General features: G+C 41.9%; 1 protein-coding gene across 1 annotated transcript in view; it reads right to left on the bottom strand.

Annotated features, from left to right (window-relative positions):
- Nucleotides 1-27,489, bottom strand: part of MYO16 (myosin XVI) — a 444,013-nt gene that overhangs the window by 34,829 nt on the left and 381,695 nt on the right. The window contains exon 33 of the mRNA XM_055335623.1: nt 7,760-7,918. Within this exon, the coding sequence (XP_055191598.1) occupies nt 7,760-7,918 (159 nt within the window). The remainder of the gene's footprint in view (nt 1-7,759; nt 7,919-27,489) is intronic.

Genomic DNA, 27,489 nt, shown 5'->3' with positions numbered 1-27,489 from the left:
TATGGGGAAGTCGCAGGTAGCTTTTAAAGACTGAAACCCCAATTGCAATAATTTTTCTTCTGTGCATGTTACCTCCTGAGGTTTCCAAGTGATCATCAATTAATGACAACACAGAACTAGCTTTATTGTAAAACCTGGTCCCTAGAATATTTAAGGGGCAATGTATATACCTGTGTTCTAGGGCTTGAAAATTTATTACATGCTGAAGTTTAAAAGCCTGAGAGTCCTAAATATTTAATTTGATACTGTTAATTTCAGGCAACGTATTCCACAAAACTTTCCATTTTGGTATGGAGGATTTTTTTGTTTGTTTGCTCCATTGGTTTTTGGTTTTACTTTGACTTTTAGAGTAAAACTCCAAGTTTTTTGTTGTTAGGTATTCCAGGACTGTTGCTCAAGCCAAAGCTTTTGGCTTTTGACTCAAGACAAAGACAAATTTAATAATTTGGTGACAAGGAGTTTCTCTTTTCTTTTTCTTTTTGATAGGATAAACACCATCCATGGTGAGCTAGGGAGAAGCATGGGCTGAAACTTTAGCACAAGTGAATGAGTCTATGGTCATCTTTCTTAAATATTTGTGTATTTGTGTATTCAGTTTTCATCATTCGAACATATTTTAAATTCCTTTTTTTTCATGGTGTTGATCTTTAAATACTCCAAAATTGCAAGTAAAACAGGAATTAATTATTTCTTACTAGATATATGTAGCCCTTGTGAAATATACTTCTATCACATACTTGTTTGCTATTGCTGTCACTCAAATTCCATTTTTATTATTCTAGAAATACTTAATTTCAATATAAGGGCACATAATTTTTTTGTTATCTTTACCTACTCCCTAAGAGTTAGCATCAGAGATTTCAGAAAGCAACCATATTAAAAGAAACCATCTTAAAAGATCTCTATATTTCTAGCTAAACAGATATGCATAAATCTGAATATCAAACATTAACCTGAAAAGCTTTACAAAATGCCTATTGTAATCAAGTTGGAATAATACATTACAGTGTTATTTTAAGGGTGGGTAATCAGGAGATAATTTTACTTTCCAACCGATAGGGTTTGGTTATTGTAAACCATGGCAGTCTTGTACGATGAGGTGCCATCACTGAGCACACCTAACAGCTAGCTGTAAGCTAAGCAGAGCTGTACTTGCTGACATGGAGATAAACCACATGATACTTCTAAGGGAGTAGAGCAGAATAGTAAAACTACATGTATGTATAATTCAAACTTTATGAAAATAAAGCCAAATATATGAGGTAACTATACACATAATAATCGTATGAAAACAAAGTTTGACACAGTGGAATATTAGACACGTTTAGAGTATTTCTGGTAAAAAATTGATAGTTTTTATTCTTTCTTTACTCTTCCCTTTATTTTCCAAAGCATGTATAATTTGTATAACATGCATGAAATGATAAATGCCATACGAATAATAATATATTAATTTTAAAAGCTGCAAAATTCGGCCAAGAGAAAAATGTTAAGGAAAGCTGATACTTGGGGGTTCTGGGAGCCTGTATCATTCTTGCCTGAACTTTTGTCCATTTGTGGTGGTAATACAATTTGGTAAGGGCACTTTTTTTTTCTACAAGTCTTCACTGTTGGTAGAAAAATCCTCCTGTATCTAACTGATGTCACTCTCCCACCCCCATTGCACCAAAAGCCTCGTCTCATGACCCCTGTACTTATTTTTTTCTTTAAGATTTATTTATTTGAGAGAGAGAGAAGGTGCGTGTGTGCACACACATGTTGTGGAGGGGTAGAGGCAGAGAGAGAGAGAATCCTAAGCAGACTCCCCGCTGAGCATGGAGACTCTCTCAGGGCTCAATCTCAGGACCCTGAGATCATGACCTGAGCCAAAATCAAGAGTCTGATGCTTGAATGAGTGAGCTACCCAGGCTCCCTATGACCTGCATATTTCTGATCATTATTCATCATCCTAGCTTAATATGGTGGGGTACGGTTCGTAAAACCATTTGAATTTTTCTGTGTGTGTGTGATTCAAACAATCTTATTTTCTGAGTGCCAACAGGGAATTTCCACGTTGCCCTGGAGACCTTCATGCTAAACTCGAATAAATCCTGCCTCGACCAATTACTTATCCCCGGACTACCCCCATCCACCAGCCCCGAAATAATGTGTGACTTGTGATAGGAATGGCCTGGCCTGGTTTTCATCCTAGTCCCTCTCCCCTCCTCCTGCTTCTGATCTCAGCAGTAAGCATCTGTGGATGAGCAATATGCTCAGCTGAGAAGCAATGATCCTCAGCTTCCCTATATTCCCTGGGACCTAGAAGAAACCTGAAATGGGATGGGGACCACCCACTGTCCTGGATACATAACATGGACTCTCTGTTTCCCCCTCTGTTCCCTTCTCATCCTGTCTCCCTCCTCTCTCTTCCGTTTTACCTTTTTAAATTGTGGAACTGTAATTGGCACATGAGTCAAGAAACAGGACTGTGTCAGGGACTCAGAAGCCCCCATCACACTCTCCCAATCACCATGGGCTGCTTCTTCTCCAGCAAAATCCCTGTCCTCCCTTGGGCAGCAAGGATTTTTTTTTTTTGCCAGAGCCCCTCCCCTCTTTGTTGGTCAGTGCTGCCGTTCTGCAAGGTGTGCAGTAGTATCTCCTGTGCTTTTCATGGTCATTTCTCTAATTACCAGTGAAGGTGGATTCTAAAGAATGCTTAAGTGCCTATACATGTCCTCCATCCAATTTCCTATTTGATAGTCTTTTGTTTCTAAGTAAACACCGAATATGACCCTTTGTTGTTTAAGTTTTTGAATATACTTCCTCTTGGGGCACCTGGGTGGCTGAATGGTTGAGCATCTGCCTTTGGCTCATGTTGTGATCCCAGGATCCTGGGATCAAGTCCTGCATTGGGCTCCCCATAGGGAGCCTACTTCTCCCTCTGCCTACGTCTCTGTCTCTTTCTGTGTCTCTCATGAATAAATAAATAAAATCTTTTAAAAAAAGAAAATACTTCCTCGCCCCCAATCTCTCTCTATATATAATTTTATTTTTCCTTTGTGGTTACCACTCTTGTGGCCTGTTTAAGAAGTCTTTTTTTTTTCTTACTTCTGAGGTTAAAAAATAAGCCTATATTTTCTTCTACAAATTTTATTATTTTCCATCTGACACTTAGGTCTATAATCTGCTAGAAATCTTTTGTGTGTATAGCACAAAGTAGGGATGAAGTTCATTTTTTCCCTCACATAGATAGCAAATGAATATCCTTCCCCCAGTGCCCTGCAATGCCAAGTTTGTTATAAATTAGGTCGTTATTTATGCAAGCTGGGAAGGTTTTCTGTCTTTCCTCTTTTTCTGTATTCCTAGTCTCTGGAAGAGTTTATGTAACACTGGCATTCTTTCATCCTTAAGATTTGGAGACAATTTACCAGGAAAGTCATTTGGGTTTTCCCTACAGAAAAGTATTCAATTACAACTTCAATTGATTTAATATTTACATTGTTATTTAGCTTTCCTATTTTTTGGTCCATTTTGATTGTTGTAGTTTATTTATTTATTACTTATTTTTAGAAATGTGTTCATCTAAATTCACGAATTTAATTTGGCGTAAAGTGTTCATAACATACTCAAGCTCTGGAAGGTCAGTGGCAGGTCTCCTCTTCATCCCTAGAGTAGCCATCTGTGCCACCTTCTTTATTTGTCTACTTTCCTTACAAGAGAGTTGTCCGTTTTATTCATGTTTCAAAAAGAATTTTTTTTCAAAAAACTGACTTCTGGTTTTGTTATTTGTTACGAATTTCAATAACTTAGCTCTTACCTTTATTATATCTTTCCTTCTACTTCCTTAGTGTTTAATGGTTGCTCTGTTTCTAACTTGTATTTGAAAAATCGATTTTTGCCCTTTCTTCTTTTGTAATACATATGTTTAAAGACATACATTTCCACTGATGAAGACATTAGCAGTGTCCCACAAGTTCTGTTATGTTTTCACTGATACTAGTTACAAAGTTCTGGATTTTTGTGATTTCTTCTGAAATCTACTGATTCCTTAGAGTTGTAATTTAGAACTCCCAAACAAATGAGAATGGTTGTTGTTAATATGTGCATAGCATACCATTCCCTGTTCTGTTCCTTCACATTTAAATTTGTAGCATTCTCATATTTTATACACTTTTCAGAGATCTTAGGCTTTAAAATATTTTATTAATGAATTTATCTTTAATGCAAATTCACACTAAATGAGTCTCTTATGGTTTCATGGCATTCAAGCTTAGTTATTTTCAGAGGTGTTTTTATGCCTACCATCTATGACCTTTCTATTTGTCTTGTTTGTCAGAGAGCTCCTGTTTACCCTTTTATGCCATCTTTTGGGTGGACTGACTTTTATTATTCTATTTTACTATTTATTAGCTTGGAAATTATATACTCCACTATTATTCCTTCAGTGGTTGCCTTCGAAATTATAGCCTGCGAGTTTGAGTTATCCAAGTGTGATAGTAAACTCTGCTTTACACTCCCCTGATTACACCGGTTTTATTTACTATTCGTTTTTCCTGCTTGTATCTCTGAGCCTTCTGGGTTTGGTTAAATATGTTACTTTATTGTTTTTGAATTGTCTTTGAATTGCTGCTCCTTAGAGTTTGTCTTTTTTTTTTTTTTTTTTTTTTTTTTTTTACTTCTGGCTGCTTTTAATATTCACTTTCAGTTACCAGTGTTTCACTATGAGATGCCTAGGGGCAGTTTTCTTTTTATTTATTCTAATTAGGCTTGTTTCATTTTAATAAAAGTCACATTTACAGACAGACAGATGTCCACACGTATAAATTTCTAGGAACACATGCGTTCCTGTTTGTGGATAGCAATTCATACCCTTCCACAGTCTGCTATAGTCTGAATGTTTGTACTCTCCCACTCCTGTTCATATGTTGGAATCCTAACCCCCAAGGTGATGACTGTGGGAAGTGGTGCCTCAGGAAGGACATTAGGTCACGAGAGTGGTGCCCTCATGATTGGCATTAGTGTCCTTATGAGAGAGACCCCAGAGAACTGGCTCCTTTCTTCCAACCAAGTAAGGACACAGTGGGAGACTGGCAATCTGCCAGCTGGAGGAGAGCCGGACTTGGAGCTATGTTTCGGTCATTTATAAGCCACCCAGTCTAGGTATTTTGTTACAGCAGCACGAATGGAGCAAGACAGCAGTCCATCTCCTGCCACACACCCAGCCTCAGGCAACCAACCATCTGTTTTTTTTTTTTTTTTGCCTATAGCTTTTGCATTTTGCAAAACACCATGTGAATGGAATCATACTCGTAGTCTTTGATTCTTTTCTCATTTAGTGCAATGTGCTTGAGAGTCACCCATTTTGTTGCATGTGAGAGTAGTGTACCACCCTCCTCTGCTTTTTTTTGCATAGTTTATCCTGTGCTAGTCAGCCTGTAAAATGGCCCCCAGTGAGCCCACGATTAGGCACTCACACCTCATATAACCCCCTCTCACCAAGGGATCTGGATGTGTGACCTGCTTGCAATGACCAGAATGTGGCAGAGGTGCTGGATGTTCCCTCCAGGATGGGCTATGTAAGGACCATGGCTTCCATTCAGATGCTCTTTCTCACTCTCTCATGGACTGCGTGCCCTGGCAGGAGCCAGCTGCCCTGGTGTGAGGCCACCCTTATGGAGAAGCCTGTATGAGTGAGCTGGGAAGCAGATGAAACCTGCTTGTAGCCATGAAAATGATCTTGAAGATGGACCATCTCTCTATCAAGCTTCAAGATGACTAGAATTTTGGCCAACTGTTAGTTGATAGTTGCCTCACAAAGGACCTTGAAACAAAGGCACTTAACTCAGCCACGGCCAGATTCCTGACCCACAGAATGTATGAAATAATAGCATTCTGCTGAATTAAGCCTCTAAGTTCTGGAGGCAGTGGGCAGGTGGTGGTAAATTTACAGAGCCACAGGATCCAGTCACCTGTCGATGGGTGTCCATTTTGGATGATTATGAATGAGGACACAATTAGCATTTGCACACAAGTATTGGCATTGGCACAGTCTTGCCCACTGCCTGTGCCATCTCTCTCCTTTCTCCAGAATTCCAGTGCCTCTCTCACCACACCATTCATGTCTCTAAACTGTGTTCTGGAATCCCCAATCTTCTCTTGCTTCTTCTGTGTTTCATTTCTCACAGTTTCTCATTTATCTTCCACTTCCTCAGGTTTCTTTTTTTTTCTTTCCCTTTTTAAATGACTGTGTCTAATTAACTTTAAACTCATCTTCGGGATCCCTGAGTGGCGCAGCGGTTTAGCGCCTGCCTTTGGCCCAGGGCGCGATCCTGGAGACCCGGGATCGAATCCCACGTCGGGCTCCCGGTGCATGGAGCCTGCTTCTCCCTCTGCCTATGTCTCCCCCCCCCCCCGTGTGACTATCATAAATAAATAAAATTAAAAAAAAATTTAAACTCATCTTCTATTATATTTAATTTTATGACTCTCAATTTCAGAATTTCCATTTAGCATGTTTTTATAGTTCCCCATTTTTGCTGATTCTCATTCTTTCATCTCCTTGGGTATAGTAAACATACTCATCTTAAAGGACATGCTTCTGATCTCCAATATCTTAGGCTCCCATGGACTGCTGCTTCTGCTTGTTAATTTTTTATCTTGTTTTGAGTTGTCATGCGCCTGGTTTTTTGACTGCATGTTGAATATTGTATTTGAAACATGGTTTCGATCATTTTGAAGCCTCCGATGTTGTAACTGTCCTTTGGGACACACACACACACATACACACACACACACATTTCCTCCCAGACACCTGTGGTCCCTGTCAATCCTGAAGGCCCACCATTAACCTCAGGGGTTGAGATGATTCATAACTGAGCTGTGGTTTCTAGGTCAGGTACACACAGCCCTTAGGAGGGATGTGTCAAGACTCTGACCCATGGCCTTGGCAGATCCTGGACTTAGTCTGTCCCCACAATCCAGGAGGCCATCAGGAATCCAGCTGGAATCCTGAGCTGCCTTCTGGGGACTAGGACAGTGTTCTGAATGGCCCTTGGAGAAAAGCCTAGAATGTGGGCTTACTTGCTTGGTCCCCATGGCATTCCATACCTCCTCCTCAGTCTCCTTCCTGGATCTCATTGTCATAATAGTTTAAGAATTAAAGATTCTTAATCAGAAGAAAAATCAGATTAAAAAACAATAGTTTTGGCCAGCTTCTCTGGATATTCTCAAGAAAACATTGGTCTGACTCTTCCCAATAGCCGTTTCTAGAAGCCATGGGTTACTTTTACGTATGAGAGAAATAAGTTGTTTAGACACTAGTAGACAATTTTTGTATACATGTAGTCTAACCAATTTCTAGATGACACATTCATTGATACATTCCAATTAAATGCTTATGGCCAAGCTGGTGGTTATCATGCCTTCAATATTATTTTCCCTCATACTACTCAGGTATGAGAAGAAAAAGGTATTTTTCAAATTAAAAATATCATTAGAGCAACTCCATCTCCTCCTTCCATTCTGTATAATCTCATTTTATATTGGTTCCCAGATATCATATACTCCACAGCAGTCTCTGAAAAGTCAACTAACAAGGAATACAACTGTAATTCTTTAACCTAACCAATATAATGCTACAATATACCCCACAGTGACATTTATGATCTATGTTACAGTTTTTAAGCTTACTTCATTTTTATCTTTCAAATCCATTCTCCCTAGAAAGTTGACAGAACTTAATACTTTCATCTATTTAATTCTGAGTTTAAAAAGCACTTACCATTTGAGATGGAATTCCCATTTTCAGCAGTGACAGCACTCGATAGTGAATTAGGTAATTGAATTCCATGGTTATTTGCATTTCTATCTTGAGTTTCAGATGCAATTTCTGATCTACCAGGATCATCTCGGCCACTTAAGTTCATGTTAGTTTCAAAACCTAAAATAAATTTTAGAAAGGATTATTCTTTTTGAGTAAAATGTACCAATTAGTTTAATAAAATAGTAGATGAAACTAATAAAACTCATCAAAAGAAATATTAATTACATTTGAAATAGTAAATTAATAATCATCCTTAATTAAATTTATGGCCTACAAAATACTCACCAAATTTTGTCACAACACTATTAAACATAATGGGAATTATTAAGTGGTGATAATGTGTTTCATCACGTATTATTTTCAAGCATATCTATACAGAGCTTTTGATGTCGGAGTCTAACAACTTGTCACTAGAGCACTGTCTTGAAAACACTAATACCTAAAAGAAGCATGGCAATAAATTCATGTTTCAGTAGTTTTCTCAATTATTAAACTAAGTAGAGCTGAGACAATCCTATAGACTTAAAAAAATAAGAAACAGACTTTCAGTATCATTACAAAATTTGTTAGTATCCATTTAAGAGTATTAACTTCAAAACCCTACTTCTGCATTCTATACACTAACATCACCCAATTGTTCACTGAATGTCCCATGTTGAGTGTTCAGAGATCAATGAACACAGAAGCCATTGTCCAAATTATGCTGAAGAGCCAATGAAGACTTTTTTGTAAAAATACTCTGTAGTAATAGTAAAGTAAAATATAATAAATGCCAGGAGTTGGAGCAATGGAGCAAAATCTACTGCACTATCCTCAGGCAGGGCCTACGCATGAACAGAGTGTGCAAATCAAGCACAATTGTGCACCATGGCATCAGGTGCGGCCCTTGCCACCCCTCCCCTCTCCTCTTTTGGTGTCATGGTCTCTCTCTCTCTCAGGCTGGCCAGGTGTGTCTGGGATTGGCTCTTGCTTCCCCAGGGACCTCAAAAATCTCCAACATTCTGGAGGGTTTTGCTCAGTATTGAGGATGTGCACACTGCTTCTGCTCTTTGTTGGTACCCAGTAGATACTGACTGCCTTTAGGTTAGGCCTTTCTAAAGTTTTAGGCTACCAGATTATTTGAAAGGGATAAAAAGCATAATTTGTTTTATTATACTTTATGTGTAGCAAAACTGTTTATCTTCAATGATCTGAAATGAGAAAGGGAGGGAGGAAGGAGGGGGAAGGAAGGATGGATGGAAGGAGGGAGGATGGATGGATGGAGGAGGGAGGAGGGAGGGGGAGGAAGTAGGGGGAGGGAGGGATGGATGGATGGAAGAGGAGGGAGGAGGGAGGAAAGAAGGATGGATAGAGGGAGAGAGGAAGGCAGGATGAATGGAGGGAGGATGGAGGGAGGGAGGAGGGAGGAGGAGGACAGAGGAAGGGAGGAAGGGAAGGAAAATAGGGAAAAGGCCAGCCCCCCAGAGCTTATCTCTGTAGGCTTGTCTTAACATGATCCTAACTCTTGCCTCTAGACATGATTTCCTGGTGCCCCGAGCTTTACATTCCAACAGCGCTACAAGCAGGTGACAAGCATTTATTTAGAGGCTCCATACTGACCCGTGTTTCCCTGTTTCTCTAGACACACTCCCCCAACCCAGGGTGCTCCTGTCCTCACCAGTGGGGCCCTTGGTCAGATGAGCCACCGGGCCTGTCATTTACCAGCAGAGCGTGCAGCCTAGAGAGGAGCCAGGTCTGCTCCGGGGGAAGGGCTGTTGCTGTCTAGAGCAGGAAATGCTGGATAGATAGGATGAAGGCAACAGGGTCTTTGAAAACCAGCTGGGGGCGTGGAGATTTCAGTGACCAGGGATCCACTGTAGCCCTTGGCTCCCTGCATTTAAACAGAAGTGGAAAGGCCTGGCCCAGCCAGTGCGCGTAAGAGCAGTGAGGAACCTGAGAGCAGGCGATGGAAGGAGCCATCTGAGTTCTCGCCAACGACCAGTCACTGAGTAGGCTGGCGCTGGGAGACTCCCTCTTTCATTGGGTCCACTCTAGTTTGCCCTTTCACGAAATCCTGAGAGTTAGTAAAACAGGTTTGGCAGTAAAGCTGTCCCAGGACACAGACTCATCCGCCTCTCTTCAAGCTAAGTGAGTTGTTTCTTGAATGCCTACTATGTGTTCGACACCCTTCAGGGGCTCCACATGGTCATGCAGTAATGACCATGACACAGACGGGGCTTGGAGCTCACCTCCCGGTTTGACCACAGCCAAGCCAGTAAACAAACAGGCAGAGACCTGCAGGCGGGGCAGAAAACCTAACCGGGGCAGCGGGCAGCAGGGGTGAGTGGTCGCCCCACCTGGCAGTGTGGCCAGGGAAGCATCCCCCTAAGGGCTGCCTTGAGGCTCAGAGAAGGAGGGAGAAGACTGGCTGCCTAGAAAGATAATCACCCACATGTGTGAAGCCTTGAAGAAGCAGGAAAGCTCATCTTTTTGAGGGAACTTGGAAGTAGGATCCTAATGAGTTAAGCATGCAGAAGCAGAGGGCAGGTGGGGCGGGGGCCCGGGCACATGGCCCAGGGCCATGGGAGGCCATGGCAGGAATGAACAGAGGTTCTGTTCTCAGAGCAAAGGGGGCTTACTGAAGGCTATGAGCCAGGGAGTCCCTCACTGGGTCAATGGGGACAGTCCCTCACCTCTAGTGGGACAAAACTCTATCCTCTGAGACACTGTGTAGGCTCCCAGTACAAAGAAGATGCTAGCTTCCCTCCTAACCAATGTCCAGCCCATAAACAATTCACATATTTACAGTCAAAACCTCCAATGTTGCTATTAAAGCCTTAAAAATATTTCCAATCAGCAGGGTATACCGTAGCCAAGGACTGTTTTTAAACCTGTCTTACAAGTTAGGCTGTGATTCTTACATTATCTACTAAAAATTCCTTTATATATATATATTTTTTTTGAGATCAAAATGCATTTAATGTGGTCTCTTTATACTTTTATCTTTAAAGCATAGGTCTACTCAGGATGGCTGTGGGTTGGCATAAGAAAAGAAGTCCTTCTTCAAGTAAAACGTAAGAATTGATGGCCAGTCTGATGATAATAGTTCACCTTGTTCTGATGATAATTGTAGCATCTCCTGAGCGTCTATGATGCGCCAACCCTCCGCTAGATGCAACATCGAGGTTTGTTCTGCTTTTCCTACTTCTGAAGAGCTGTCACTTTCACACCCATTTTCTAGATGAGGTCACTGAGGCTTGAGGAGGTTAAGCTACATGCAAACATTTCATAACCAGCCGTTGGTTGCAGCTGGGTTCAGACTGAGGCACGCAGCCTCCACCACCCACTCACACTCATTCCTACGCTTGATCCTCTGTTTAAAGTCTTCCTTCATTTCATTTGCTGATCTAAAGGATAAGGCAGCTGCTTTTCTGTCGCTCTCCTGGATCGCCATGCCTCAGCGGTAATGAACTGGGAACCATAGATTGAGCGTTGTACTCTGGCCACTGACCTGGAGTTGCAACATTAATATAGAAGTCTCCACTTTTGGGTTATCCTTATTCATCAATATTAATTGTGGGGATGGTTCTCGGCTTACTAAATTCTGTGTCAGCCTCTGCTCATAAACACCCTTGCTCCAAACTAAATCCAAACATGCAAAAGCATCTGTGCCCCAACATGTTAATGCCTGGATTCAACCACAGTGAGGGGCGAATGCAGAAACCCTCCAGTTTGATCTTGCCATAAAGGGTCAGTTTAGCATAGGAGCATTTGCCACATTCCGTGTGTGTGTGTGTGTGTGTGTGTGTGACCCTGACTCAACCTCACACAGTAAAGGAATTAACAGCAGTGAAAAAGCAAGAGGACACCGAGTCTGAGGAAGTCTAGCTATAATAGCACATATACAAAATGCACACTTTATGAAGAGTCCTAAAAGGAATGATCCAGAGCACACAAAGTGGCAAAGCCTGTTCATGCCTCCAAGCAGGGGCCATGGGGATTTTGAGGGTGAAGGAAAGTCGGTCACAGTCACAGCAAAAGAAAATATTTGAGACTCTCAGTAAATCTAAGCAAACAAGTACGGGAGTGTGTGCTGTAAAATCCCGTATAAAGACTGAAGGTATGTCTGAGTCACTTTGGTATCTCAGCATCTCGTCTGATCAGTGGTTTGTGTAGCTCAGTGGCATCCTGTGGTTGGGTGCTCCACAACACGAGGTGATCTGAATACCTGTGCTGTTTTTCCCAGCCTGTAAACAGGATTTCTCTGTGACCCCTGCCTGGTGCTGTTTGTACAGGTCCGGGAGAAATGAATCACCCTGGGATCTGACTCAAAGAGAAAGCCTTGGCCTTGACACTAGATACAATGTGGACACAGTTAAGTTGAATCTCAATCTCATGGGAGAGTTCTAGCAAATCTCTAAATGTGAATACGGGAAAAATTCAGCTTTGCTGTGTTCGTTTTTTATATAACTAAAATATCACACTGGGGAGAGGGGTGTGATCCTTTGAAAACTGGTTTTCAATAGAAGGTGATATTGCCCACCAGGGGACATTTGGCCATGTCTGGAAATGTTCCTAGTCCTCACCCAGGAGGAGGGGGCTGCTACTGGCCTCTCGTAGGTGGAGGTCAGAGGTGCTATGAAGCACCAGCAATGCACGGCCAGCCCCCATGATGAGGAATTTCTACCCAGGATGCCCGTAGGGCTGAGGCTGAGATACTTTGCCTAAAACCTAAGTCAGTTCATGCCATTAGCCCACTCAAGTCTCTCTTCTGGTTTCTTATTTCATTTAGATTGAGACCCAAAGGCTTCCCGTGGCAGAGACCGTCCACCACCTGATACTCTGCGCACCCTGGACCTCATTTCCAGCTACCCCCTTGCCAGGTGTGCCTGATATTCTTCTACTAACCCAGCTCACTCCCCAGAGAGAGCTGGGAGCCCTTCATGTTGCTCAGGATCTGCTCAAATCCGTCCTGAGCAGACAGGCTTTCCAGACCACCTTCTAGAGGATAACTCCTCTCTCTGGTGCAGGTCATTTTCTGTCCCTACTCCTTGCTCTAATTTCCTATGTCATCCTTCTCACCGAGGACATATACGTCCCAAGCATTTGTTTTCTGCTTGACCCCTTCCAGAGTGCTGGCAGCATGAACACAAGTGCCCCATGGGAGCCTGGAACAGTGCCTGCACAGAGTAGGTGCTCAATAAAACATTTGTTGAAAGAAAGAAACAACAGAATAAATAATAAGCCAATTGTCACAACAAAATTGCTGTAGAAAATTTTCTTTTCTAGAAGGAAGTACATTTTTTGCAATTAAAATAGTTGACAAATTTACTGAAGACTCCATGTGAATGATTATGGACAAATCTCAATCACCATTTCTCCATGTTCACACAAGATTCCTGGAAACATGAAAGGACTTCCACTGTTAACACACCTTTGAGTTCTAATCTCTATTTATTTAAAGTTACAACCTAAGGAAAATTTCACATTGTGCGAGGTGAAAAATTTCTATGTATTCAAAGGGCCAGAGCTGTTTGCTTTCCACTTGCGGTATTAATGTGAGGGGAAGAAAGGACTTTGGGATATTTGAAATCTCTTCCTGACCCACAGCGTGTATTTAGGTTTTTGCTATTGTGCTACCAATTATCATTGATAAATATTCCATCCTCGTCTCACCAATATGCCAAGTTCATGCATATTGCTCAGTTTTAAAAAAAAATCTTACTTTACCTGGCTTTGCCATCTCTAATGTCAGAAAATTGCAATCAGTTTGGTAGGTATTGGCTCTGGAATCTTGGTGCCTAGAGATGGGCAGAGGTGGGTTGACCAGGAGTCTATGGAGTGATGGCTGCAGACCCCACCCTCACTTGCAAAGGTCACATCCAAGGTCCAAGAGCCAGTCAATCAGTGCATGCACTATTAACACTTGCATAAGACAGCTTTGATAAATGTGTGCTTTGCTTTATTTCTTCATTTTCAATAAATGCTCCATTCACTCCCTAAATTTTTGTCATTTTTATTCTTTTTCTTAAAGACACCCCACACCTGCTCCTCATGGTATAAGCTCCAATGTTTGCAAAAAAGGATGGTCTGGAAAGCCTTTTTGCTTGGAGAAGGGAGGAGAGGAGGTGATAGGATAGGAGGGGAGAAGACGGGAGAGGGGATCTGGTTCTTTACACTCTGCCTTGGAAGCGGGCATGTTTGCAGCTTATGCAACATCACCAGGGTGGGTCCAGGAAGTACTCAGGTAAGGGCATAACATAAAGACTGCATTTTTAAAATGGGATTAGTCTAGCAAAAAAGCGGCCAACTAGATGAGGCTGGAGGAGAGATCAGAGACAAGAGCAGGGAGCATTTAGAGTCGGGCAGAGGGGAGAACTAGGGGTCGGGGGGGTCCAAGTTACAGGTCCCTTGGAGCTGGGGGACTGGACCAAGTCAGCGCCAGCGAGGTGCCAGGACATAGGACAAGTCTGGGGCTGTGCGTGTTGCTCTTCAAGTGACAGCCCTATGCCCAAGGGTTAAATGGAGTGGCAATTATTTGAATGAACCAGAGCATTTATTAGGACTGAAAAGAACGTGTGTAGGGGAGACTCAAGCGTCTCTTAGTAGGGAGGATCTCTCGGCAAGGAAGCAGTGTTCCCGGGAGCCCAGCCACAGGAGGCAGGCGAGGCACAGGGATAGTGGACAAGAACAGACACCAACAAGCAGGTGTGGGCTGGGAGGTGGGGCGGAGGGGAGGGCAGGGCAGAGGGAGGCCGACCTCAAGGCATGCTGCAGAAAGGTTGAGGAGAATGAGTAAGGAATGAGCAATGGAATGTTTCTTTAATAACACTTAAACACATCACTTCTTTCTTGGTTACCTTAACTTGAGATAATTTTAGAGTGTATTTTGGAAACACAGGAGACAGGATCCAGGTTTCAGTAACGCAGGAGAAAAACAAACTATTGCTCTTTGACTGATTAAATACTGAGAGTGCTATGCAAGGCAGAAAAAATGTGAAAATACATTTTAAACTCATTACTCATGCTGGCTCTAATTCCTTCTGCAACTCTATAGGAAAATTTCTCTTCGGAAAGGCTACCGCGTGGAGGGAATGTGCTTGTTTTTTCCTCTTTGGCATTAAGGAAAGGTACAAACACTGAGAGACGTGGCTGGCATAGTCCTGCTACTTCTCAAGTTCTTGTTCCTAAAATTTAGGAGTTACAGCTAGACTGTGCTTACAGATACACATAGATGGTGCGTAATGAAATTTGGATGGGATCGCTTAGATCCCGAATCGGCATCCAGTGTGTGTTACAAGGAACACTGTCTTTTACATCTCTGATTTTTCTTAAAAATCTGATATTATTGTATGTAAGGAAGAAATACAAATTAGGATCCAGCACCCCAAACTCCCCTGCATTCTGCTATAACAAGGGTCTCTAGGAAGGGAATTAAACTTTTAAAAAAATACATGAGTGCACAGCCCAAACATATGGCATATTGCCTCAGAGAAAGACAAATGTCAACTATAAGGCCACACGCAGACCATGTCTGATCCCAACCTCAAATAAGTAGACAGACCTCCCACATGGGTTTGTGTCACAAGGCAGGAGGTGTGACAGGGTGGGTCTTACTATGGGGGGTGTGGCTGCTGACAAAGAGGGGTGCAGGCTGAGTCTGCATATGTTTTGTACAGTGCACATCCAACTGACCGACCCTAAGCCATGTGAATCTGACTTTATCATGCATCTGCTAATAGTTGCAGAAAGGTATCAAGAGTGGCCTTTAGAATCTATCAGGAAGGGGGACCTGGAGACAGTACCCTGGGACTTCTATGTGATTATCCTTATGACACAGCCACGTCCCACGTCCCACAATTCAGTTGTATTTCTATAGAAATGATTACTTAAGAAACAGAAAAAATAGAGCACCATAGCAATCACAAAGGATGGATGGGGTGAGAAAAAGTAATTGCCCAGGGTTACCACCTTAAAAGGCTAGCACCAGCCCCCCAGCACACCTTCCTACTTTTTAACAATCCTTAAGAAATCACCACCCTCGAGTAGATCAAAATTCCTCTTGGACTTGTGTTTTAGGCATTCTCCTGTGGCAGAAAGTGCCACAAACGCTATCTTCTGGGTTAAGTGGGGTAGAATGGAAATGCTTCTGTGTCCCCTACTCCTCACTCCTGCCACCCACTCCCCTGCCAAGTGCAAGGAGAGGGTTTGTGCTAGAAACGCCAACTGAATCAGGAAATAGAGTGATATCTTCAACAACATATGTGCTGAGCAGGGGAAGAATGTATTGATAGTAAAGCTAAAAAATGACTGTCAGTATAAATAAGGTTTTTAGAACCCAAAAATGCACAGAAAATTATGTTGTGCCAATTTTCTTTTAAATTTAACTAACTGGATCCCTTTGTGCCCATCTATTCTGTCCCTGCCATAATGGGAAACAAATCACGCCAATTCCTTCCCTCTCCGTGTACTTGGGTAGCTCGCCTCTCCTATAATTAGCTGAACATGCAACATCTAAACACCACGCTGGCCTGGCCCGGAGACCCATTCCTCACGTATAATTTCATAGGTCATGTGGTTATTTATATTGCTGTTATTTTTACATTTCCTAAGTGCCAGGTGGTAATGTAAATCCAGGAGTCGTGGAACGCAGTGCCTGCAAAGCAGCTCAGTCAGCCTGGGCAGCTTTAGTTAGGTGAATGGGTCCTCCTCGCTTTCTCCAGAAAGCAAAGGTGAGGAGGATAATCTTCTGCTCTTTTATTGGAAACATGCAGTATCTGTGACACCTGCATGGCATCACAGATGGTGAGCTAATGATGCTCAGCATCATTAAAAAGCAACACAGAGGAGTCCCCATGCACCTCCACCAGCTTGTGCATCCTTTCTTCTGTAAATGACCAGTGCCCCCTCCCTCAGATCTTAGAGAGCCCAAAAGAGCATTTATTTATTTATTTTTCATGAGAACTATGTTGAGTTTATTTTGTTTCTTGGTATTTGTTCACTTTTATATATAGCTAGCAATTGAGTACCTCTTGGATTTTGTTTTAATAGACAATTTGCTTTAAGAAGAACTACTTTGGTCCTTAAAAAAAAATATATTCTATGTTGCTCCATTTCAGGGATATTAGCTTGCATTCAGCCTCAACCACGATGTTCTAGTGCTTGATGGCCACCCCTGATCCTCTCTGTATACATACACCTTAGCACAACTAGAGTTGGCTGATTCACACACGTGCCACACAGGATAGGAAAACTCTAGCAGTGAACACTAATTTCACTGGTATGGTGTGGCAGGTGAGGAAGAATCAGTAAAATCAGCAAAAGTTAAAAAAAATAGCAGTGGTGTATGCTGAGTCTTTTCAAAATCCTTGTTCAGGAGTAATCACAAAATTTACTCACCTCAGATATTTAATAACCAAAAGGGCACAGGCTGGGGCCCACAGAATAGGCACAAACCATATACATACCTTAAGCCTGTCGTGTCAACATCTAACCAAGAAGGAACTGGACAGGCCTGGGGCCAGGACACCCAGGGTGTGGGGGTGCACTTGGGAGCCCCACAGGCCCTCAGACAGCAGTCTTCAATATTTTAACAACAATAGAATGGTACCCTGCTCATCTCTTAGGGAGCAACCCCATCTGCCCACATTGGCTGGCAATAAGCCAGTAGCTCTGAGGCCTTCAGTAATGAACTAAAAATATCTGTATGGGGTGCCTGGGTGGTTCAGTTGATTGAGCATCTGACTCTTGGTTTGGCTCAAGTCACAATCCCGGGGTTCTGGGATTGAGCCCTTCGTTGGGCTCCCTGCTCAGGGTGGAGTCTGCTTCTCCCTCTCCCTCTGCTCCTCCCCCAACTCAAACTCTCTCTTTCCTTTCAAAAATAAATAAATAAAATCTTTAAAACATAAAATAAAAAATATCTAGATAGATTTAAATTTTTGTCGAAATTCCTGATGAGCCATAGGCACTGTGTTTTTGGTAGCTTCTGCAATAGCATCTTTTACCAAAGATAGGCTGGTTGGCGCTACTAATTCCTTGTCTCCAAATCACATGTGCATGTGAGCAAATTTCCTTTCAGCCGCTGCAGTGACATATCATAGCGTTGATGTCAGATACTCAGAACGGAGGAGCAATTGGGACCCTGTAGGGCAAGGCTGAACCTGTGTCTCCAATGGACTCTCATTTCATCCAGGAAGGAAGGTGGGGTTCCCCACTACCAAATGGCCAGTTAGAAAGTAGGATTCTCTTTCCCATATGTCCCACCAGTAAGCATCTCTCATTAATCATTATTAAAGTCTAAATGTTTACATTTAAATTAATATAGAAAAATCAAAGAGAGACACCTATCCTTTCCACATACCCTAATGTAGTTACTCCAAAGCACAACTTGATTGTTTCACCATGCCTTTGTACAAAATCCTATAATCTGGGACGCCTTGGTGGCTCAGTGGTTGAGCATCTACCTTTGGCCCAGGTTGTGGTCCTGGGGTCCTGGGGTCGAGTCTGAATTGAGCTCCCCATGGAGAGCCTGCTTCTCTCTCTGCCACTCTCTGTGTCTCTTGTGAATAAATAAAATCTTAAAATAAAAAGCCTATAATCACAGTGCAGGATAGAGCACAAAGCACAAACTGGTCTGTAGCATGAGGGCCGGGGTCCTCCTGTCCTGGCACCTTCTGTCCTTGTGTTTGGTCTCAAATCTGTCCTGTGCCTCCATAAAAATCTTACCTTCTAGATCAGTGTTGCAAAAGACATATTTACAGTCTGAGAAATCAATTTAGTGGGTCATGACAAGCATTTAAAGATGAAGGAGAATAGAACCAATTGAATTTTTAAAAAAGCAGCATTTCACAAGCTTTGAGGGTAAGTAGTGTTTTGTGATGCCCAAAGAGTGTCTTCACGCAAATCATCTCTTACCACATGGATACATTGGATTTTTTATGTTTCCCTGCTATGAGCTGCTTCTGAACAGAGCCCACATTTTATTTTGAAAATCCAGTACAATGCCTGGTACAAAATAGATCCTTGGTGGGATTTTCGAATAAACAAAAAATGAGTGAAGTGTGTCCTTCTTACTTGATGACTTTTCCAAACCTCTTTGAAAACTTCAGGCAAACAGCAATAGAAAATACGGTTACTAGCTGAACTATCTTGCCTGGAGTTAACCCTCTAATTATTCTTAAGTCCTGAGAAGAACTGCATGTTTTGGGACCATGTCATAGAATGATTTTATTATCTGAAAAAAAAGGAACATTCCTCCTAAAATCATCACAAAGTGTTCCTAGGATGGATTCAATCCTCGCAGCAATAAGTATGCTCTCTGATTAGCAGCTGAACCATATTGATGGGTTTTCTAATAATCATCAGATTAGAAAGACGTTTTTATGATCCCTCGTCACCATATATGAGCTCAGTGGCTCTGTCCTCTGTTGCTCCTCAGCCTCTGTAAATTAGACACAATTTCAAGACTCCATAAGTGGACGAAGGAGACATCCTGCACACGGCAACTCCACCAGTGAAATTAACGTTCACAATTAGAGTTTGCCTGTCTTGTATGACACATAAGTGAAACCTCTAGTTGTCCTAAGGTCTGTGTGGAGATCAGAGGTGGCCAGGAGGCATTAGAACAACATGGTAAGAGTGGAATGAAAGCTAACGTCCTCGAACTGGAGCAATGTAGATTGTGTTTTTCAGGAGTTATTTTTAAAGCAATTTATCTATTAAGACTCCAAGAAGGACTCTATTACTAGCTATATACAAAGGTAGTTAAATACCGGGAAGTGAAATAGAATCAACACAATTCTCATGAAAATGCATAAATAAATACTCTTCACTCTATAGGATCTGGGCACTGGCCATATACCAAGGAAAGGACATATGAGCTGTTAGAAGTACCTGGGGGCTCCCACTTTAAATTAGTTGTTTGTACTTTGATAAATCCCTTCCACCCTGCTGTGAAAACCAGCCTGGCCCCATGAGCTGGTGACCTCACCTGAGAACAGGTTAAGCAAATGTAATTCCAGCAAACGGAGGTGATGTCAGAAGATAATTTAATAGCTGGGAGATTGGTTCACTTTTCAGTAACATGGAAATGCCTCTGTAGGGATCACAGCTTTCCCCACTGCTTTGGCCGAGTCTTCTTTCTCAAACTTACTTTTTCATGAATTGTCCATCTTTCCACATCAAAGAATAATTAAACCCAAATCCCAAACATGCACATTTGCCTGGGAAATATCCCCATGTACTGATAAACTGATATATGCACAACTCAGTGTGCATATATCAGTTCTTTCATTCTTTAAAAGGAAATTTTCCTTTGAAAAATTAGATTTGATTATGGGCCAGAGCTTTGCGTGTGGAAAAGCTCTTCTGTAGGTTTTCCAGCAATTTAGGTAATGCACAAATTCTCAGGCATCGCGGTACAGTGAGTGTTCCAATGTAAACCTGTGTAATGTCAGATCTAGCTCATGCCTGCCATTGTCTGGACCCTGCACATTTTAGGACCTGGTCACCCAAGTGAGGAGCAAAAGGAACGAGGTTGTTGTTTACTGTCTTACTACAAGTAACAAGTATGATTGCAACAGGCTAGTCATTGCAAACATACAGTATGTAGATACGAACATTGCAGATTTCAAGGAGAAACTAGAAAAACATGGAAGTAAAAGCCAGAGTAGAAAAAATGTATGTGAAGCATTGCACACAGTGGATGCTACGTGACTGTTGTGGACTCACGGAATGGAACTCTGGATAAAAAGTGATACTGGATAGAGCTAACTCACAGGTAGTGTGAGATTTTCTAGGCTAATCTGAGGATTAATCATAAAAATGATTCAAGTCGGCATAAAAGACCTGAACGCTGGTAGGTAATTAAGAAATAGGTTTTCCTCTGCCAATACTCTTAAGGAGAAAGAGAACATGGCACCAATCCAGCCCGTCTTTAGGAAAACATTCCACGCACCATGTCGCTTTTAAGCATTTCTTCACAAAAGGAAGAAAACCCCAGGATGTTGTATTATGTGGCAATAATGAGATGCAGATTGTCAGGAAAGTCTTTATTAACTTGCTTAAGAAGAGCTGCTGAGTGCCTCACAAGATAAAGCACCGGGCTTCTCTTTGGAGCCCCCTGTGGGAGTTTAATTCACAATCCCGTATAGAGACCCACAATACACAATAGCTGCTTGCTTTATCGGGTTGATAGCATGAAAAATATTTATGGGTTATGAAAGATAATCCACTTCTGAAAAGACTGCCTCTTTTTTTTTTTTTTTCTTCAGCATTCCAGGTACAATAGATTCTTCTCCGGTTGACAGTGCATCACAGAACATCCCAGTCATGATGGCTTCTCGGCTACATTTGGCTCATTTCAGAAATGATGAGCTATTTATGCAAGATAAATATCTCTAGTAAGACTGGCATGCTAGTGGCTATAGATATACAGTCAATATGTTTGATCAGGTTGATCTACGTCATCAATTGTCACCACCCTCTGCTTGGTTTTTGCCTAGGTTTCAAAGGATAAGGGAGCTGCAAGGTCTAGTAGACATCCATGGTCATCAGACCCGTGCACTTAATATTTTCCCAACAAATACTGATTGACTGGATGCCCGACACTCGTTTTTTTTTGTTTTTTTTTTTGTCCAGACATGTTTCTAACTTCGCCATTACCTGCATCTCTGCTTCCAGATTGACATAATTCAGAAACTAATGAACTGCTATGGTTTGTTTTTGTTTTTGTTTTTATTTTGTTTTGTCTAGAACGTCACCCAGTGGTGAAGATGGAGGCTTTTTCCAATGTCTTTCTCCTATCCCAATTATGGGGGCTGCTGAAAGTCAATGAAAAAAAAAAGTATGCCCTCTTCCCTTATCTTTTCCTCATCATGAGTTTACATTTAACTTCAGAAAGAGATTATTCTCTCAGATAGGGACTCTATATCACTTAAGATTTTTAAATGTTTTTGGAGACTGAGAATGGCCTAGTATAATAGAAATAGAAATTTCTCCCAAGTTTTGGAGCCGTGTTTGATTCCTGACTCTGGGACTGGTTAGTTCCTGTGATTATTGGAGAATCACTAACCCCTCAACTCTCAGATTGCTTGTTAGCAAATAGGGATGCTAACATCTGCTTCACTCACCTCATTCAGGGCCAAGGAGACATCTGTGTTCTTGGCCAACAGGAAAGAACCATTCACAAACATCGGCTATTAATATTATTAGCAGAACAGCATTAACAAACGTTCCATAGCATTTCTGAGTATTCACCATTACAGGAGATCACATGTGCATACCTAGAACTGCTATTATCCCTCTGGTTCATGTCCCTCCTCCGGCTCTTTTCACTCTTTGTAGGGAAGATCCTAAGAGTTCCTGCTGCATTCCCACGTGATGAAGAGAAACAATGGTGAGCATTCAGAGCCGAGTCATGGAACTTCCAGGTAGAAAGTTCATCCTGCCCTGATTCCAAGCAAGACAGGTAGTACCCTCTGTTCCCTCTCTGCCTGTTCTACAGCCTTTACAGCTGTGCTCTAACGGGACCAGGTACCCCGAGCTCACATGTCTCCATGCGCCCTGATTCCTCTGGCTGCCAAGCCTACTGTCCTGCTTCCACACTTGGAGAATGCCATCCTCGCCTCATTGGCTACCACTATCCCTGCTCACCGGACAGCCCTGGCGTGAGGCTCTCCCAACTCTCCCTGGCAGGCACTCACCAAGTGGTGTGATGGGCACAGCCACCGCAGTGGACCTTTGCTTCTCCCTGGCCACTGACACTCTGCGACAGCTAGTGAAGTCCATGATGTCTCCCCACCAAACAGGAAACAAGCATAATACCCGGAGCATGGGCCAATTGGAGCTCAATCACGGGTCCATCAATGGTTTATGACCCTCAGGCTAAAGCCTCTCTCCTCCACTAGAATTTCACTCATTGGAATCCGATGGACCCATCTGCTTCCTACAGTCTATGAGAGGGCAGGAACAACCTGGGATTTCTCCATTTCTTGATTCCCAGTAGCAAGCCCTGTGCTCACACTAAGTAAATGGGTTAGGGAATGAGCTCTACAAGTTAATGCAAGTCCATTATGGGCCCCTGGTTGCACAACTGCCCCGTGCAAATTCTTGGTCATTTATAAAGGTAAGGCACTTTAAATTGGGAGAAGAATGTCACAAACGTTCACAACAAATATTAAGACATTTTTAAAAAGTGTCCAATTCCTATAGAAGACAAAGAGCTTTGTGCTCTAACAGAGGAAAGTCTGGCTACTGATGAATTTATTAAAATTGAAAGCTTATTTTTTTAAAGATTATTTATTTATTTGAGAGAGAGAGCGAGAGTGAGAGAGAGAGAGAGAGAGAGAGAGAGAGACTGCATAAGCAGGGAGAGGAGCAGAGGGAGAGGGAGAAGCAGGTTCTCCGATGAAAGACCGACATGGAACTTGATCCCAGGACCCCAGGATCATGACCTGAGCTGAAGGCAGATTCCCAACTGACCGAGCCACTCAGGCGCCTCTGAAAGCTTATTTGTAAAGGGAGATGAGCCAAGTATGATTTGGGAAATTAGAAACATGGTAAACATGTCCCAAGCAGAGAGGCTCCCTGTTACTACAGTGTGGCCAAGAACTTGGTGAAAAAAATCCTATTCTCACCAAGAGGTATTGTCTCCTCCTGTCAAAGGTTGGGCTCACTGGCATGGGGAAGTCCTCTGCAGCTCACCCTCACCTCCTAGCCACTTAGTGAGAAATGGAGAACTTGCTTCTCTGGGATGTCAAGCTCATCTTTCCAAAGGACTTACTCATTTGGAAAATCAGGAACATTTAGTGTTGACTCAAAATCACTCCAGAATGCAGAGGAATGCCTTGCTTTCATGGGAGGCAGACTCTTATGTGAGACAGAAACGCAGACAGTAACACATCAGTAAACTATGTGCTTGTCCATCCACACCCTTCATGATTTTCAAAATGCCTCAGGCCACCCCCCACCCCTCTCCAAATAAATTACCACGGAGAGAAACCGTGCTTGGAGGGAGGAAGACGAGCAGCCCTGCACAGGACAAAGTGCTAGGAGAGCCGGCGTAGAGGCTTGAAGCCTATGGGATGCAGAGCATGGCATCCCATTCTGGGAGGCTGAGATTTGCACGAGGCAGGGCTGTTTCTTATGCTGTGATCTCATTAGAATGCGTCAGGGATTGAATGAAGATGGTGTCCAAACTTGTGCTTCAAGCACAGGAAGAGAATGGCAGTTTACAGGCATAGCCCTTGAGCAAGTCAGACTTCTGCCAGTAATTTCATGACATTTCAGCGATTTTAGAGCATTCTTCTTGTTGCTAAACAATGAATAAGTAACTGCTTAATTTGGCATAGAAGCATCTAAACCTCATAAAATATTGATTTCAGAAGCAAACATATGCCTTTTGGAATGCTGGTCTTTTACTCTTGGTTCTGTTTGGGTGGAATAGTTAGAGATCCAGCTTTTTAAATTGTAGTTTATCTTTCATGGGAGTAGAAGGGGCCGCCTGAACTAGCTGCCCACCTCAGGGGCTGCCCTGGAAGCCCGTGTGGAAGATCTCCCGGCCAGTGTTCCTTCACTGGAAAGCTAACCCCCTGAGAATCGTTTTGTTTCCATCATGAAAAATGATGCCCTGGTTTCCAGAAGCAGGTTCTCTTAGAAGCATCAGGCTCATGTCAGTGAAGGCTGGAATGGATTCACTGGTCTACACTAATTAATGTGATTTAGGAATAAATCTTTTATTTTTTTCTAAAGGACTCATATAAAAATGTTTCTATAAATACTTATTAACAGGTTGATTTGATATTGGAATGTACTTCAAAATAATCCAGTGGGGATGGAGGTGACTGAGGAAGACTGGTGATGAAGCAGGATTGGCCATGGAGAGAGTTCATTAATCTATTCCCTCTACTTTTGTGTATGTTTGAAATCTTCCATAAGGTCAACTTTAAAAACACCTACTATATGTAAAGAAATGCTGTACATTTTTTGTTGTTCTTTACATCATTTTTAACTACCTATTATTTATATCTTACAAACCATGGATGCATAACATCAAAAGTAATAAGACAATTTTTGTGAAAATACTCTGCAAATCAGACTTACTCTTAATCCAGCCTGGCTCTCCTCCTGCCTTCTCTAGATTTCTGAGGTGTGCTGCATTTCTAAGTCCTTTCATCCTGGTCTTTTCAATGAGTGGAGAAATAACATGCTCATTTTATTGCATGTTCTAGACAAACTCAACCGGACTCTGGGATGCCATTTGGAGCAATGGAGCACCCTAGTGGCCTACACAAGCCAATGATTCTCTCCTTGCATTCGAATTAGGTCTTACAATTTTTGAAACTAAGCAACTAGAAATAATTGGCATAATAATATGAGTCATATTATAGTATCAGAAGAAAAACATTCTGCGAATTAATGAATCATTGCATCTAGAAAGGCATAGATAATTAAACATTTAGTCATTCTTAATGGTAAGGGCTGGGGGGCGCACAAAGGGTAGCCCTAAACTATATATATACTTCCAAGCCGTCTACATGTTTGGCATTTTCAAATTTATGAAACAGTTTCCTCCACCCCAACTGTTGCACTCCGACCTGTTGCACATCATGTAAACAAATGCAAACTTTAAACCCTTATCTTCTGTTTCCTGCTGTCCTAAGCACCACCACTCAGGTCAGAAAAACTGCCTCTGGTGGCCGAATCTGCACTCAAGTCACGGGCTGTCTCTCACAGCTGGAGGGCGCTAAAAGAAGAGGGGTGGGTTCTTTCTGTGCCTTATTTTCCCCATCTGTGAAATGGGGTTAGTAGTAACAGGTAACTTTTTGTCTTGAGAAAATTAAATGGGTCATTAAAACAGTAACTGCCCAGTAAGCACTATGGCCACTGGCCACCAACACGATTCCTCTCGGGCTGCAGGCACATCGCCACCTGCATCCTTCCATCTGTATGACATGCATCCTGGACTCTGAATCTGAGTGACTCCGTATGCCTCAGGTCGCATGCCCACAAGTCAAAAGAAAATGAACTGTTTGGGGGAAGATAATATTTGTGAAATCCTATATTGAAGTCTGCAGAGTAGTGATGGAGCAGAATTACATACCAAAGGACTTCACTACTACATCACTACACACAACTCATTCTCCTTCAGATGTTAACTTCATATTTTAATGCCCATGGCAGGGTAGTAGTAAGCAGTGTAATCTCCTCCTCAAGGTCACTTTCCAGAGAAGCGATGGGAATATCTTGAACGCTTCTGCAAAATTTGCTGAACAATTTCCCCAGACCACAAATGCAAGAAATGAGCTGTAATTAATTTAGGTGCCTTGAGGGTGAATTAGCCACCCACTGGATTATTTGGTGAGAAAGCCATTTCAGGTGACAATAAGAATATCTTTAAATATAAAGAGGGTAAAGTAGAAGATTTAAATCCTTAGAGTGAAGAAGTCCCAAGACTATAGTAAATCATTAATAGGAGTCATTCAATTCATTCAGAATAAAACGGATTACTGACTGCAGGATCAAACTAGGTAAACCTTAATCATCACATAGCAACTCCCATGATTAGCTCCAGTGTGAAGATTTTTTTTTTTATTTCACATCTTATCTATAGCCCCTTTATTTTAAAAGAATAACCTGCAAGATCCCATGAAAACGTACCGTGCAAACGTGCAAACTTAATTCCCACACCACAGACTATCAAGAATTACCTACTTCTCAAAGGTAGAGTTGCAACTCCTGCAATCTGGTGTGTGGGTTGACCTGGTCTCATATTGTTAAATTTTCATTTATTACAATGACTCTGCTGGGGCAGAAGTTGCCAATTCATGTATTTATGAGAACGTCATAAGTGGCTCAAGCCAATTTTTTTTTTTTCAAACGAGGACTGTTTTGTTAAAAGCCCATGGTAGAAAATACCAAATATTTTATCATTTTAGATTTGAACTCACAGTGTCATCTTGAGGTTTTGAGGCATATTCTCAAATATTGGCTAATGCCACCTCAGGGAAATATAATTAGCAAATTCATGCACTACACTATATCTGGAGGCCCCGGTGATACTTCCCACTACACCGAGTCCTCAGCTCAGAGATTTCCAGATGACAAGGTGTGTCTAGAAATCCATTCACTTCACTTTCCCGAACAGAGTCAAGAAGAATTCACCTGATTCCTAGCCACAGTAAAATGAGCTTTATGAGGTTTTAATTTACTCTTAGTTATAAAAGCAAATATTAATTTGTTCATTTAACGCTTTTCTCGTAGATTCCATTTTGCTCCTTCAAATATAATATATGACTTGTGAAATTCATTCTTCTGCTTGTAAGGACAATTTCATTTATTAATGGACCTGTACTTAAGAAATTGTCAGCAAAACAGACAGCGTATTTGTCTGAATAAATAGGGAGTAGGTTATTCATTCATTTGTGAAGCATTCTTGCCTTGATCTACTTTTCACTTATTCAGATTGCTGTCTGGATTTCCTAGAGTTTTTATAATTTTCATAACTATTAGAAAAGTAATGTTCCTAATCAAATGACGAAGGTGAAGATGTTTATATATTTTCTTTGCGGGGGAGACAGCAGGTTAACATGCACAGAAAAAGTTACATCATCAGCCAACCTTTTATTTCCAACCTACCACTTGACCTTAGGAAGGCATTTAACCTATTCACCTTGAAGTTCCCCATCTCTGTAAAGCGAGGCTGTTAATAG

This window comes from Nyctereutes procyonoides, unplaced genomic scaffold (genome assembly GCF_905146905.1).
Source record: "Nyctereutes procyonoides isolate TBG_1078 unplaced genomic scaffold, NYPRO_anot_genome, whole genome shotgun sequence".
Taxonomy (NCBI): Eukaryota; Metazoa; Chordata; class Mammalia; order Carnivora; family Canidae; genus Nyctereutes; species Nyctereutes procyonoides.
This window is presented reverse-complemented; position numbering and strand designations above follow the sequence as displayed.